At 37.3% G+C, this 16,046-nt stretch overlaps 3 protein-coding genes across 3 annotated transcripts in view; all 3 read right to left on the reverse strand.

The window, feature by feature from the left end:
- Window positions 1–16,046, reverse strand: part of LOC141332939 (uncharacterized) — a 145,629-nt gene that overhangs the window by 43,102 nt on the left and 86,481 nt on the right. The window lies entirely within an intron of this gene.
- Window positions 6,928–10,659, reverse strand: LOC141334008 (uncharacterized). Its single transcript, XM_073839155.1, has 2 exons — window positions 10,360–10,659; window positions 6,928–8,167 (listed from the first exon to the last, which is right to left on the reverse strand). The coding sequence occupies exons 1-2, from the start codon at window positions 10,619–10,621 to the stop codon at window positions 7,212–7,214; spliced, it is 1,218 nt and encodes a 405-aa protein (XP_073695256.1). The 5' UTR covers window positions 10,622–10,659; the 3' UTR covers window positions 6,928–7,211.
- On the reverse strand, window positions 13,977–15,466 carry LOC141334009 (uncharacterized). Its single transcript, XM_073839156.1, has one exon. The coding sequence runs from the start codon at window positions 15,458–15,460 to the stop codon at window positions 14,423–14,425; it is 1,038 nt and encodes a 345-aa protein (XP_073695257.1). The 5' UTR covers window positions 15,461–15,466; the 3' UTR covers window positions 13,977–14,422.

A 16,046-nucleotide genomic window follows, 5' to 3' on the forward strand; every position in this document is an offset into this window, starting at 1 on the left:
ATCGTGGCAGTGAGAGAAGCAACTGCTCAAGTTGCAGCAAGCAAACTGCTAAGTGAAGTGTTTTCCCGTCACGGAGCCCCTACTTATCTCATTTCGGACAGAGGGTCCCCTTTCGTGAGTGACCTATTCGAACGACTTCTCACTCTTCTGGGAACAGAACATCGCCTTACAATGGCATATCACCCACTGACGAATGCCACCGAGAGGGTTAACCGGACTCTCAAGACAGCAATTCAAGCATACTTGGATGATAAACACACCACCTGGGATCGAAATATCCACAAATTTGCTTTGCACTACGTACAGCACCTCATGAGAGCATGGGTCAAACCCCATCCATGATGTTGTATGGAAGGGAGTTGGACACTTCATTGGACCTGATGACTCAGCCTGTCTGGGATGGAATGGAGGAAACTGAAATTCCTTATCCCGAGAGCTTAAGATTGTCATTGCAGGCGGCACATGACCATGCAAGGGCAGCCTTAGAAACCAGTCACAATTGAGCATCACTATGACAAAAGACGTCGCTCTGTTGTTTATGCCATTGGTGACCTTGTCAGAGTGAAAACCCATCCTAAATCGGATGGACTGGCCAATTTCACAGCAAAACTGGCGCCCCTTTACTCCGGCCCATATTGTGTCACCCAAGTTTTGTCTGATTTGAACTACAGGCTTGCAAAATTGGACACAGGACAGGATGCTGGTGTCTATCATGTGGTGAATATGCAACCTTTCCACACTTGGAATGAACACAGCAGCAATACATCAAGTGGACCTTAGGATGCGTCTGAAATACCAGATGACGGGTTGGAGGACAGTCTTCTGGACACACAGATGAATGAGGACCAACCTCAAGAAAGATGCTTTTCTCTGCCTACTGAGGCTGTTGTTGATTGTGACCAGGCATGACAGGACTTGTACTTACAGTTCTGACGTTAATGTTAACACATCTACACGAAATTCACAACTTTCTGACTTTGACGTTGATCTGCAAGGTCATCGCTACAACCTCAGACCTAGACTGGCTCCTAGGATTACTTCAGGTTGGTCAGACAAGAAAAGGACTAACGAGTATCATACTGAAAGATTGGATCTTAAGTAGTAATGGGGTTGATGGTTTAAATTTATTGTGTTTCAATGTTAGTCCTTACGAACTAGAAATTTGTCCTTTCCTTGAATTGAAATAATAATCTAGGAACATGTTATGATTCTTGTGTTATTATATATGTTAAAAAGAAGAAAAAAAGAGAAAATTGTAAAGCACACATGCTTTGGTTACACAATCTTTTGTTTTCTAAGTGATGTGTCTTTTTAAGAGCATATTGTGTAATTGTGTAACTTGTACTGACATGTATACCAGTTGTTGCTTACTGTTTGTAGAACGTGGTATGGTTTGATTGATTTCCCAGATTTCATGTATGAAACTGAATTGGAATGTTGTCCTTATTCTGTACTGCTGGGGACAGCCTTTTCTTGCCGGTGAGGAATCTGTAACGGCCAAAGCCGTTTTGCATACATTACATTATGGTGTGAGGTGCCCTTTAAGAGACTGATCACTTAATATATAACGCACGCTATATGGGGATGACGTAGAAGGACTACGTGACTGTTTAACGAGAACCATATGGATGATAAGTCTCTGCCTTCTTGCTATAAGTTGTCTTTATTTTTGTTTGTAATGCCAAAAAAGAGTTTTATCTCATGTATGAGAGGGGGGGCATTGTCGTCAGTGATGCGCGGGTCAATATATAAACAACCCGAACCTGACGACATTTTCAACTAACCCGCCGCAACTCGGACCGCAAAAAAACTCAGACCGTATATATTGTACCCGACCCGCTTCCTGACCCGCATGGTTAATATTTGCGACTGACACCAGCGATTATATGCGGCGGTGGAGATGCGTTCACTGTCAAACATCATTCGGCCTTAATTCGGTAATTTTGTCAAAATAAAAACAGATTGTTCTTGTTGTGATTTATTTTGTCTTTCCTTTATACAGATTTAAATAGTTTCATTTTCGAAGTACTCTAAATTATGTCAGTGATTCTCTCTAAATCAAGAATTATTTTATTTCGATCTACAGTGTAATAAAAGTTAAGAAAAATATTAGCCTATAGCCATATATATATATATATATATATATATATATATATATACTACAAGCTAATTCCTTTTTTCTTAACTTTTGACTTCTTCTAAAAATTATCAAGAATATTAAATCAACTTAATAGGCTAGGTTAACGAATTTTCTTATACAAACATAACGAATGCACTTCAAAACGAGGTTTTTATACATAAATTCAGGAATCACGAATATGACAAAAAAATATTATTTTATATATATATATTTATATATATATATATATATATATATATATATATATATATATATATATATAATAGTTGTATCAAATGAATAAGGAAATTATAATGCTTTGAATTTATTAAGTAATGCTTAATTTCATTCGTTTCGCTCTCTGGAAATGTAAAGAAAAAATACAGTTTTTACTTGGAATTCGTTTTTAATCCCTGGTTTTAAACAAGCATATAGATGAGATAATTTATATTATTGTTTGACTAAACTTTTAAAAATAGGCTTAGTGATAGAAATTGTATAATTAAGGAAATTAAACATACCTAGGCATTTGAAAAGACATAGTAAATGTGTCTAATAATTCCAAAAAGAAAGAGAAGCATTGGACATAATCAAAATATTCGAGACATTTATTAGGAATACCATTTTCACATGTGTTTATCCAGTCTAATGGAAGTGTGTGTCTCTCCTCCGACTTTCTCAACAAAAATCCGACCCCCTCTCAGAAAATACATAAAACTGACATTACTGAGCTATATGCGTTTAAAAGTAGCCTATTAAAATGGTACAATGGTATTGCTCAGTTCAACGTGTTGGAAATCAAGCATTTTGTCCCGCGTCAGCATTTATTCAACAGTTAATAACGCTCAACATTCAAAAGGTAAATGTTATTCAGCCAATAAAGTGTAGGTCTATGTATTTCATAGAAAATTGTGTCTAGTACTATATAAATTACAAAGGTTTAATTGGCATCTTTATTTCAAACGACCCGACCGACCGCGACCCGAATATCATTAAAAATGAAGATGACTCGTAACCGCGGGTAACCGCTCATTTTGGATCAACCCGCGCATCACTGATTGTCGTGTACCAGCCATTAAATGTGTGGATCACCAACTTTGCCGTTTTCCATCTCTTTCATTTTACTAACTTAAACATTTATCCGGTTTAGAGCGTTACACTGTGTGTTTTGTATCACTAGCGCAGTGCCGTTCTGGAAACATATAATCTCTGCCTGCATGAGGTGCGCCGCTTCCAACTCGCAATGATCTATTAAAAGTTTATTAATTCTGAATGTGTCGTGTGTCCATATTGCACAAAAATGCAACAATGCACTCCTTTTGGCCACAGCAACAGGTCCGCCACGCGTGAAGTCGATTTTTAAACTGTTCTCGACATAATAAAAATGCAAACAGATAGACATACAGATATTCCTGCCTTTAATAGAGAGAAAAATATGTTCAGCCCCCGCCCTCCAAAGCTTTGAAAAATCAGTGTTGATTACTACCGAAGCTTCGAAGCTCAAAAAATTGTATTCGGACCAGCCCTACATATTTTTATACAAATGATATACCTGAGAAAAGGCTGTGTATCTCCACTGTTAAACTTCCAAGGAGGATCCATAGATGCATCACTCTTCACAGACACACAGCTAGACTCTGATCTCTTCTGATGAATTGAACTGAAACATAGAGGCATTAAAGTTCAACCTTTAAATTCCTGTAGTAACTAAACTACACATTTATCTTTTTTAAATTGCCCTTTATGATCTTTTACACACTGTGTTTATACAAAAATTGTGAACTGAAATGCAAAAAAACACATGATAAAATAAAATCTCATGCTGTAATCATATTTTTAGGGCAGGACCAGAATATTCCATTATTCTAATATTCGTTCAGTGGGTTGGCATTCGATTTTAAATATTGAGATTCGAATATTCTTTTTTTTTTTTTCATACACCTGGCATCCCCCGGGTGTTATTGTTTTCAATAAATATTATACAGTTAATGTTTTTACTCAAAGTAGCCTACCTGCATTCTGGTAAAAAATCTTCATCTCCAGATGTTTGAGTTTCCTCCATGATGAATCTGATCAGTTTGGTCTCCACTGACTCTAGATAAAAGAAACAAACAATCAGACGAACTAAACTAAGCAAACAGCCTTTAGCCGCTTTATTACGGAAGTAAGCTATTTTGTGTCAATGTGTGAGAATTGTGAAACATCAGCCTTTAGTTAAATAACTACAATAATGACAGTAAACGGAAACAACTGTGTGCTACAAACCAGTGTTTATGCTTATAATAATGAATTTAATTTAATAGATTAAAATATGTGATATCAAGCTGGAAAAACAACAACATTTGCTCGTTTTTTCAACAGAGAATATAGCATACTGTTTTCGTAAAGCTGAATACCGGGATAAAAATGACACCTGAAGCCTCGCGCGTTCTTACATTTAGAATAATAAAGTTCATATTTTAGCTGAATAAGAGTTAGAGAAGTAGAGTAGGAACTGAGTCACATACTAACACACAAATGCTATATATTGTTTTGAAGAGCCGCAGTCAGAACGAAACACACATATTATAGTCCTACATACCGATTCATTCACATCAGATAGCTGCTCACAAATAATTTTTGTAGCGATTATCAACGATCCTATTAAAGATGTAGAGATATGCTGTATTGTAAATCATCAGTTTTGTCTGCCTAAAATGGCGAGATTAACTGTCTTTTTGCTTTCACTTTCACCGATGACTATAGCGGCTCATTGTGGGTTGCCAGATTGCGGGAAAATGTTCAGCATCCCAGACAGTGTTGCCAGATCGGGCTGATAATTTCCAGCCGAAAAACTCACCAAAACCAGCCCAAAATAATATTGCCATGTCAATAAAGGTTGATAAGGACCATTTTTATCTCTTTAAAAACGAATGATGACAAAATAAAATAAAGATGAATCAATTTCACAGGAGTATGGCTCAAACAGGGCAAATGCATTGAAGGGAGAATACGCTTAAAAAGTCCAGAAATATTTTTAAAGTGGCAATCAAGAAATTAACTAATGACTTTAACCCTGGGAAAAACACATGCATCATTTTCAATGTCCACAGTCAAAATAAGCACAATAAAATGACCAGAAAGCAATGTAATTTAGCTGGCATTTACTTTTGTTCATGCACACACCCCACGACAAAAATGTGTTAATCATTGATCAATAGCTACTGTATGATAATTGGGCAGCTATAATAAAATATTAATAATAACAATGAACAGCAATAATGTGCTTACCTTTGTCTTGTGCTTCATCTTCAGACAGAACTACAGCATGAAATACTGTTCATAAACACTGCACTACACATTATTTTACTGTGATGCTATGAGCTCTAACATATTAAAATAACTCAAATAAAGATAAAAGCAGCTGATTGGGTGGCTTTTAATTTTTTAAAAGCATTTTAATTTTTGTCTACCCGCCAAAAGCCTTATTCTCCAGTCCAAGCCGATCAAAAGAAGCACTATTGGGCGGCAACCCGGCCAATCTGGCAACACAGATCCCAGATAGCACTCTCTCTTCTCTTCTCTCTGTTAATGGCGGATTGCAAACAGCGTTTAGGTGCATAGCGCCACCTACTGTACAAGAGTGTGTAACACCATGTGATTTAAGTGTTTTTATATTGTACTTATTAACCCAGAGTTCTCCTAGTGTTCCTGATCCATTCTCTCTCTCTCCTTCTGTTCCCAGTTTCTCCATCAGATTCCACTCTCTACCTGTCTCCTGAACCCTAACCCAGTCCTACCTTCACTATCTCTGATTTTCAGCATCCCTCCGTTTTCTCTTCACCTCCAGCTAAGAGGGAGCGCTTTTGGGTTCGGGCCAAATGCCGAGCTCGGACCCCTCTCCCGGACAGCACGCCTAAACACGCTTAACTTTTACGCCGTTCATTATATGTAAGAGCGAACTCGTGAAATGCATAAAATAACTAATTTGGCACAAGCAATTTTGTCCTCTTCAACTCACTAGATGTAAAATGGTGCTTCATTCACAAATGTTTTGTGAGATATTTAAATTGTGCGCAAAGGTTTCTGTAACTTCTGTAAGTAATCTGTAACTTTGGATGGAAACACAGATAATAACACCTCTAAAGTATTTTTCTTGTGTTCTTCATGTTTTTTCCTTTGGGACTTCAGCCATTATCAGAATTGCAATTTTGCCAGTAATCCTTCATTTGCGTCTAGACTTGAGTTACATTCAATGCTGGAGTTTCAGGTTGAATTCATAGCTCTTTTATACCAACTGCCTTATTATGCATTGTCTAATTTCTAATTTTATGTTGGGTAAACTGTGTACAGACTATTATGTAAATGCTGAACGTTTCTTTAAGTGAACTTAAAATATACTACCATGTTCCATTTTTAGGTATTTTACACTTTAGCCTCTAACTGTGCTTTTCACAAAAGTTTCATGGTCCCCAGAACGTTCTGTTGTCTCAATATCCGAACACACAGCATATCAAATGAAAGAACTCAACCTCTGCTTTTAAACAACAATAAACATTTATTTGTAGCGTTACACATTTCTTTAAAACTGTCACTTGAATGTGGGTGAGTTTCATAAAAAAGAAAGATTTTGAACAAAAATCTGAAAAAATTGCATATTTCTGTCAAAGGCTACAGTTTACATAGACCTTGCAAAATCTACCAAGTGTTATTTATTTTACCAAAATTAAGGATCATACAAAATGCATGTTATTTCTTGTTTAGTACTGACCTGAATAAGATATTTCAAATAAAAGACGTTTAACAGTCCACAAGAGAAAATAGTTGAATTTATAAAATGTTACATTTACTTGATTCGTAATACAACTTGACTTGACTCATATGCAACTATTACAGAAGGTTTAAATGCTCACTGCCGCTCCAGAAGCAAAAAAACATGCAATAAGATGGTTTGAAGCATTTGAAGATCAGGGTAAATTTAAGTATTATCAGGTTCTTACATTTGCATGTTTTTTATACATTTTTGTTAATGAGATGTTTTATTCATACTGATCACAACTGAATTGTCTTTCGTCAGGGAATGCTCAGATGCTTCTTGAAATTGTCATTTTCCTCAGTGTGAAATTTCCTCATTTTGATATTTCTTTCCAGAATGAGTTTGCAAGTGGCGTTTCAGATCTGTGTGATACATGAAACTGGTGTCACACTGAATACACTTGTAAGGCTTTTCTCCAGTGTGAACTCTAATGTGAATCTTAAGGTTTCCTTTATTTGTGAAACTCTTTCCACACTGAGGGCAGGAGAAGGGTTTCTCTCCATTGTGAACTCGCATGTGATTCTCAAAGTTTCCTCTGTGTGAGAAATTCTTTCCACATTGGTGACACATAAAACAGTTGTCTCCTGAGTGACTCTTCATGTGAAGATTAAGGTGACCTTTACACCTGAAACACTTTTCACACTGATCGCAAACAAACCGCTTCTCTCCAGTGTGAATTGTCATGTGGCCATTGAGGTACTTTTTCTGTTTAAAACTTTTTCCACACTGAGGGCATGTGAATGCTTTCTCTCCGGTGTGAATTTCTGCGTGAATTCTAAGATGTTCTTTTCTTTTGTAGCTCTTTCCACACAGTTTGCAGGTGTAAGGCTTCTCTCCAGTGTGAACACTCATGTGGAATTTAAGATTTTCATTTCTTGTGTAGCTTTTCCCACACAGTCTGCAGGTGTAAGGTTTCTCTCCAGTGTGAATTGGCACGTGGGCATTTAGGTGTCCTTTCTGTTTAAAACTTTTTCCACATTGAGAGCATTTGAAAGTCTTCTTTCCAGCATGGATCCTCATGTGAATGTTAAGATTTACTTTTTGTGAGAAACTCTTACCACACAGTTTGCAAGTGTAAGGCTTCTCTCCCGTGTGAACTCTCATCTGGACTTTAAGGTTTCTAGTTTCTGTTTTTGGAGACGGCGAGTAAGTAAAAGATTTCTCCCCAGTCATGAAATCATGAGGTTTGTCATACTGCTTTTTCTCTTCCATTTCATTCAGTTCTTGACTTTCTTTTTTCAGTGCCATCAGGTCTAGGGTGAAAAGAAACAAAAACTAGTGAACACCAGTTTAACGGCACCAAGTCAGCACAATTTTTTATTTAAAAAGTTATTTACTCAGTACACTGAAGTAAGAACGATTTCTTTCGGACGTTTGATACTGATAATCTGATGATACTGAGCATGTCTGAACATTTAGTTGTTTAATTAGTGACACTTAGCCTGCATTTTAAAATCTTGTGGCAACATTTTTATTGTTAAATCTTTGTTTGAATATGACAACATAACATTGCACTGTACACTTTTCCTATGAATAAATCTCTGACAGACACCCCTCCTCTATCAGCCAATCACAGTGTGCATAGTTAATAAGCATGCTGACATCATCCATAGCAATGAGGTCAACCCCGCCTTTACACTCAGCTTAAGACTTCTCTCTATTCCTTAGTAAAAGTTTGTCTCAGCAGCTTTGTGAATAGGTTTTAAGAGAAAGCTCTTATCTAAAATCTTTTACTGCCATTTAGGAGAATACAGGCCCAGGTCTTGAAGCAAGGATGGGCAACTTTAGTCCTGGAGGGTCACTATCCTGAGTTTAGCTCAGATTCCAAACTCTCCACCATGGCCAAGAGCAAAGAAATGTCCAAGGATGTCAGGGACAAGATTGTAGACCTACACAAGGCTGGAATGGGTTACAAGACCATCACCAAGCAGCTTGGAGAGAAGGTGACAACAGCTGGTGCTATTATTCACAAATGGAAAAACCACAAAACTACACGGGAGGATCTTGTCAATGATCTCTAGGCAGCTGGGACCATAGTCACCAAGAAAACAATTGGTAACACTCTACGGACTGAAGGTCTTGAGGTCCCCCCGCTCAAGAAAGCACATGTACAGCCGTCTGAAGGTTGTCAATGAACATCTGAATGATTCAGAGGAGAACTGGGTGAAAGTGTTGTGGTCAGATGAAACCAAAATCCAGCTCTTTGGCATCAACTCAACTCGCCGTGTTTGGAGGAGGAGGAATGCTGCCTATGACCCTAAGAACACCATCCCCACCATCAAACATGGAGCTGGAAACATTATGCTTTGGGGCTGTTTTTCTGCTAAGGGGACAGGACAACTGCACTGCATCAAAGGGACGATGGATGGGGACATGAACTGTCAAATCTTGGGTGAGAACCATTGAAAATGGGTTGTGGATGAGTATTCCAGCATGTCAATGACCCAAAACACACGGTCAAGGCAACAAAGCAGAGGCTCAAGAAGAAGCACATGAAGGTCCTGGAGTCGTCTAGCCAGTCTCCAGACCTTAATCACATAGAAAATCTGTGGAGGGAGCTGAAGGATCTAGTTGCCAAATGTCACAAGATCTGCAAACAGGAGTGGGACAAAATCCCTCCTGAGATGTGTGCAAACCTGCTGGCCACTGGTGGAAACGTCTGAGCTCTGTGATTGACAACAAAGGTTTTGACACCAAGTACTAAGTCATGTTTTGCGGAGGGGTCAAATACTTATTTCACTCAATAAAATGCATACACATTTATAATGTTTTAGAAATGTGTTTTTCTAGATTTTTGTTGTTATTCTATCTCTCACTGTTCAAATAAACTTACCATTAAAATTACAGACTGATTATTTCTTTGTGAGTGGGCAAAAGTACAAACGTATACTTCTGCATAACTACGTGATAGAAATTAATGCTTTTAATAGTTTTTAATTAAGAAGAGATATATTGGGTTCACTAATACGCAAAGTAATTGTTTTGTTATTATTTAATTTGTGATGTCATTCATTTTGCCACATGTCGTGTAGTAAATAAAGAGATTAATGATGCAGAATGCTTTGAGAATGAAATCAACTTTCATTTTCCACAATCTGTAGTTACAACACTCAAACGTCAATGCAAAGAGACATATTTTATTTTACAGAATTCGCTTTTTAAGGTCTACAATGAACGGCTGGTAAACAACTTAGGAAACAATGGTTAAAACTGATGGTTAACTTGGTTCCTGAAAGTTATAATCCCAATATAGCTCTCTGTGCTGGAGATTTTACAATCTACACACGTTCAATGCCAGATTTGCCCAAAAGCTTGTACTTAAAGATTGTTTGCAATACAACCGGAGCACATGCAATTACCCATGATCGCGAATGTGGCAAATAATAGGGATAAAGAGATGCATGATGCAGAATGGCAGAAGAAAGACTTTGAGAATGAAACCAACCTGTTTGTTCCTCAGTATCTTCATGTTTGACTTTGAATGACCTTTCAATCTTCACGTCTTCACTCTCCTCTTTAATAAACAACATCTCTGTTAGTTGTTCCTCAGTATCTTCATGTTTGACTCTGAAAGCTTCTTCAAACTTCCCATCTTCACTTTCCCTTTTAGTGAACGGCATCTTTGTTTGTTCCTCAGTATCTTCATGTTTGACTCTGAAAGCATCCTCAATCTTCACGTCTTCACTCTCCTCTTTAATAAACGTCATCTTTATAACAGTGTGTCACATGGACCTCAGTCGCTTCACCAGATTTTTCTGTGTGATTAAGAGGAGAATAATTAACAGACAGAAAAATAAATGCAAACTAAATCTCTGTGTGCATCTCAATCAGATCCCTAGTTCAGTAGTAAGCGCACTAGTAAGGGAGTTAGTCAGAGTGAGAGCTAATGGACTTAAATGACCTGGAATTAATAAAAAAACATAGATTTCATATATAGGCCTTTATGATTTACATTTACCATGCATTGATTTGTAGAAGCAGTCATTACACACACGGGTGGATCATCTATTTTGACCTACCTGACCAAACCATTTATGTTTTTTTTTTTTTTAAACAAGTTGGCTTCAAGACAAGCCAGCATTGTTTTTTTTTTTCAAACTTTTTAAATCTGGTTATTACAGTTTTTCTTGATTGCTAACACACAATTCATGAAACAAGTCACTTTTTCAAAACTATGCACTAACCTTAAACTTCCAGGTCAAAGTAAAGTATTGATTTAAACATTTTAAAGGATTAAAAACACAAACCCTTCTTCAGCAGAAACACAGAGATGCAGGAGTGTGGCGCAGCCTTATGACATCATGTCGCCACACCAAAATAAAAGTCCTTCGCACACACTAAATTTAATAATAGAAATTCACATACAGAACACACATTCAAACGATAAGATTATGGTTTAATATAAAGGATAAACCACAGATTCAGAAAGCTATCGATGTCACAGATTTTAATGCAAGCAAGTGTGATGATGGCAATTATAACATACTGAGCATTTGTGATATTCACAAATCATAAAGTCAGGTATCTTGATCTTCATATTACGACAGGCTGGATTCAAACTTATGAAGAATTTACCATTTATTTTAAAGAATTTAAACATTTGAACTTAATTGAATAGTAGATCTCTCCTCAACAAGCTTCATAATTAACTAAAACTCATGATAATCTATATACCCATCTTATTCGATCTCTGTTTCTTCAAATAATATTAGGGCAATAGATGAAATCAAGTGTAAACTTTGTTTTGTTAAAGTGTATTTCATACAAAGGACTGTGACCGTAAAGGATAATACTGATGGTGGGTTTAAAACAGTTGATTTTTGACCACATTAGAATGGTTAAAACTCTTATAAATGGTAATAAAATCTGGTTTACATTTCCTTTATTAATCTTTAATTAAAACAATTATTTTATATAGGGGATCTATGCTGGTTTATGCTGATCCTTGACCAGCAACATGACCAGCATAGACCAGCAAAGGACCAGCATTAACCAGCTAAAACCAGCAAAGGACCAGCATAAACCAGCTAAAACCAGCACCAAAACATACCTAACCAGCATATGCTGTTTTTTTCAGCAGGGTTACCATTCCGAGTTCAGAAGAGTAGAGTGTTTTTGTCCTAACCGGGTACAGTTTGTGTTTACAGTGATCGGCAAAATCTGTAAAATAAAGAGGCATAAGTTGCAACTTTCTGCCTCTTATTCTGCTGCCTCCCAGGATATTACAAATACAATAGACATATGCTAAAACAGACTTGACGTGTATGTAGCAATGGAGCAACTGTTGGCGTGAAACAGCATTATGATTTAGTTGTACGTTCTTGAAATCAAACAATTGTCTTTATCTTAAGAAAAAGTCAGTCCCATCTGCTATCTGAATATCTTGTGAAATAATGAGCTCATCATCACCGCTTTCTAGAGAATGTGTGTTGTGTTAGTCCTGTTAACTGTGGTTTTATATGTGAAGGACGAGACCGTTCTGGAGGTGGTAAAGCATTTGGACATACCCGGATACGGGTACGACGAGAGAATACTACAGGAATGAACTTGTTCCTGTTTATTGAAACTAGCATTGATGTTGATCCTAACATTGTACCTCCAGAAGTAGACATTGCTGGTCTAGTGGGGCCTTGGGGTGTTCATATCCTTGAAAACGTAGATCCGATTGCTCAAGAAGCCACTTTTAAGGAGAAGCTGATGCTTTTGATGCAGCAGTAAAGGGAAGTCATTGAGTGATGTAAAGGATAACTATTGCCAAAATGCAACCTGGGCTGTTTTTTACTGTAAACGAGACAAACTTATATCGAAAAGCATAATTAAGACAAACGAGCCATTTTTGAGATTGACCGTGATTTCTTTTTGTGGTCAGTGGCCGGTGAATGGGAGAACTAGGGGCATAACTTTGAGTGCATCAAAATCCATATTTTTACAACACTAAGAAGACTCGAGACACCATGAAACTTTGCTGGAAGTATTGTCTGGGTCCCTACACATGAACTCCAGCACTGAGAACATTTGTGAACACAGAGTTTACTAAAAAGAACGTTTTTGAACAACTCACTTCCACTGTTTGAGTCTCTGTCTTGCCAGTCAAGAGGTATCGATCTCCAAATGCGACGTAATACTGAGGAGAGTAAAGATGGATAGCTCCTAAAGCATATTTCCATATAAATGCACGGCTAATTTGTTGTTTTGTTGCAAGTGAAAAACAATATTAACCTTCTAGTTGTAAAAAGAGCCTCATATAAGAAACATTAATATATAAGAATCTCGCATTCGGAGATCGACACCTCTTGACTGGCAAGACGGCCACGAGCGGAGACTCAAACAGTGAAAGTGAGTTCTTCAAAAACATTCTTTATAGTAAACTCTGTGTACACAAACAATGTTCTCAGTGCTGGAGTTCATGAGTAGAGTCCCAGGCGATACTTCGAGCAAAGTTTCATGGTGTGTCGAGCCTTCTTAGTGTTGTAAAAATATGGATTGTGATGCACTCAAAAACTTGCCCCTAGTTCTCCCATTCACTGGCCACTGACCACAAAAACGGAATCATGGTCAATCTCAAAAACGGCTTGTTTGTCGTAATTATGCTTTTAGATATAAGTTTGTCTTGTTTACAGTAAAAAAAACAGCCCAGGTTGCATTTTGGCAGTAGTTATCCTTTAAACCAGGAGTGCAACCTATTCCACCTGGGGAAGAGGATTATGAATCCTGGATGGAACAAGCAGCTCAGATGATTGGTGAATGCCGATGTGCTGAGAATGTTAAGAGACCACATTGTGGAAAGTTTCAGAGGGCCTGCCGCTGACATAGATTTTTTTAAGGTGAAACACTTCAAAACACATCTTGTAGACTTACGTGTACCTGGGTATTTATTGGACAAGAGCAAAAGCAAAACAGAAATTGCTGTTGCTCATTTCACATAAATTTATAGGCTACACAAAGCTGATGAAAAGTATATAAAATGGCATTTATTGATTCATAACTTGTTTTACGTAATTAATCAATGATTCAGTAGACAACAATAAAATAAAATAATGAAATAAACTGACCTGTAATAAAACAAGCAATATAAATGTATTCACATCTGTTGTGTAGCAAAAACTCAACTCTACCACATCCAGTTCTCAAAAGTGAGTTCAGGGACTTAAAAATTGTAGTTTTTCCATTAACCACGCATAGACACCTTTCTCAAAAACACAAACATGTACATTCATGCTGCTCACATATTATTTTAGCCCTATTTGTGTTAAATACAGTGTTATTGGACTGTAAACGTGAACATGTTTCCAAGATACTAACAAAAACACAAATGTCGGGGCCCCAAAACACCCTTAGACCCCAGAGGGTTAACAAAAAACACAATCATGTTCTCACATTTACATTTATTAATTATTCAAATGAAAGTGTTATTGTGACATTTTAATTAGATTAATCACAACTGAATTGTCTTTCTTCAGAAGGAATGCACAGATGATTGCTGAAATTGCCTTTTTCCTGAGTGAGATTTAGAATTTCTTTCCAGAATGAGTTTGCATGTGCCTTTTCAGGTTTGTGTGATACATGAAACTGGTGTCACACTGAATACACTTGTAAGGCTTTTCTCCAGTGTGAACTCTAATGTGAATCTTAAGGTTTCCTTTATTTGTGAAGCTCTTTCCACACTGAGGGCAGGAGAAGGGTTTCTCTCCATTGTGAACTCTCATGTGATTCTCAAAGTTTCCTCTGTGTGAGAAATTCTTTCCACATTGGTGACACATAAAACAGTTGTCTCCTGAGTGACTCTTCATGTGAAGATTAAGGTGACCTTTACACCTGAAACACTTTTCACACTGATCGCAAACAAACGGCTTCTCTCCAGAGTGAATTGTCATGTGGCCATTGAGGTACTTTTTCTGTTTAAAACTTTTTCCACACTGAGGGCATGTGAATGCTTTCTCTCCGGTGTGAATTTCTGCGTGAATTCTAAGATGTTCTTTTCTTTTGTAGCTCTTTCCACACAGTTTGCAGGCGTAAGTCTTCTCTCCAGTGTGGATTCTCATGTGAATTTTAAGATTTTCATTTCTTTTGTAGCTCTTCCCACACTGTTTGCAGGTGTAAGGTTTCTCTCCAGAGTGAATTGTCATGTGGCCATTGAGGTACTTTTTCTGATAAAAACTTTTTCCACACTGAGGGCAAATGAATGGTTTCTCTCCGGTGTGAATTCCTGCGTGAATTCTAAGATTTTCTTTTTGTGTAAAGCTCTTTCCACACAGTTTGCAGGTGTAAGTCTTCTCTCCAGTGTGGATTCTCATGTGAATTTTAAGATTTTCATTTCTTTTGTAGCTCTTCCCACACAGTTTGCAGGTGTAAGGTTTCTCTCCAGTGTGAATTGTCAGGTGGGCATTAAGGTACTTTTTCTGTTTAAAACTTGTTCCACACTGAGAGCATTTGAATGGCTTCCCTCCAGCATGGATTCTCATGTGAATGTTAAGATTTAGCTTTCGTGAGAAACTCTTACCACACAGTTTGCAAGTGTAAGGCTTCTCTCCCGTGTGAACTCTCATCTGGAATTCAAGGTATCTAGTTTCTGTTTTTGGAGACGGCGAGTAAGTAAAAGATTTTTCCCCAGTCATGAAATCATGAGGTTTGTCATACTGCTTTTTCTCTTCCATTTCATTCAGTTCTTGACTCTCCTCTTTCAGTGCCATCAGGTCTAGGGTGAAAAGAAACAAAAAAAGTTAACACCAGTTAAACGGCACCAAGACATGACAGCATCAAATTCAACCAATAGATTCTATACCCACCAAACAACTAAAATCTAATCATAGAACCTTGGTAATAAGCTGGCAGTTAGTTTTTATTTTTTGACATTTTTTGCAATTTTCTTCGATAGGACAGTACAGATAAGACTGAAAGCAAGTCGGCACGCTGGCCACAAGGCATTAGGAGCAACTTATAAATAAGGACGATAGAAGCAATCAAAACCATTATATCCATAATTCAAGACATTTCTAAGAACTTGGACTTTTCCTACAGTTGGTGTTCTGGCCAAACTGAGCAATTGGTTATACTGGTGACCAAGAAGCTAATGATCACTCTAGTTGAGCTCCATTATCAAACATGGAGATAGGAGAAAACCACAGAAGGGCA

The sequence above is a fragment of the Garra rufa genome, chromosome 4 (genome assembly GCF_049309525.1).
Source record: "Garra rufa chromosome 4, GarRuf1.0, whole genome shotgun sequence".
In the NCBI taxonomy this organism is placed as follows: domain Eukaryota; kingdom Metazoa; phylum Chordata; class Actinopteri; order Cypriniformes; family Cyprinidae; genus Garra; species Garra rufa.

Bases quoted from the DNA above. Each gene is read 5' to 3' on its own strand.
- LOC141334009 (XM_073839156.1), bottom strand. From the start codon at position 15,460: ATGAGAGTTCACACGGGAGAGAAGCCTTACACTTGCAAACTGTGTGGT.
- LOC141334008 (XM_073839155.1), bottom strand. From the start codon at position 10,621: ATGACGTTTATTAAAGAGGAGAGTGAAGACGTGAAGATTGAGGATGCT. The intron at 8,168-10,359 runs GTTGGTTTCATT...TTTTCACCCTAG, and splicing joins AGATACTGAGGAACAAACAG to ACCTGATGGCACTGAAAAAA.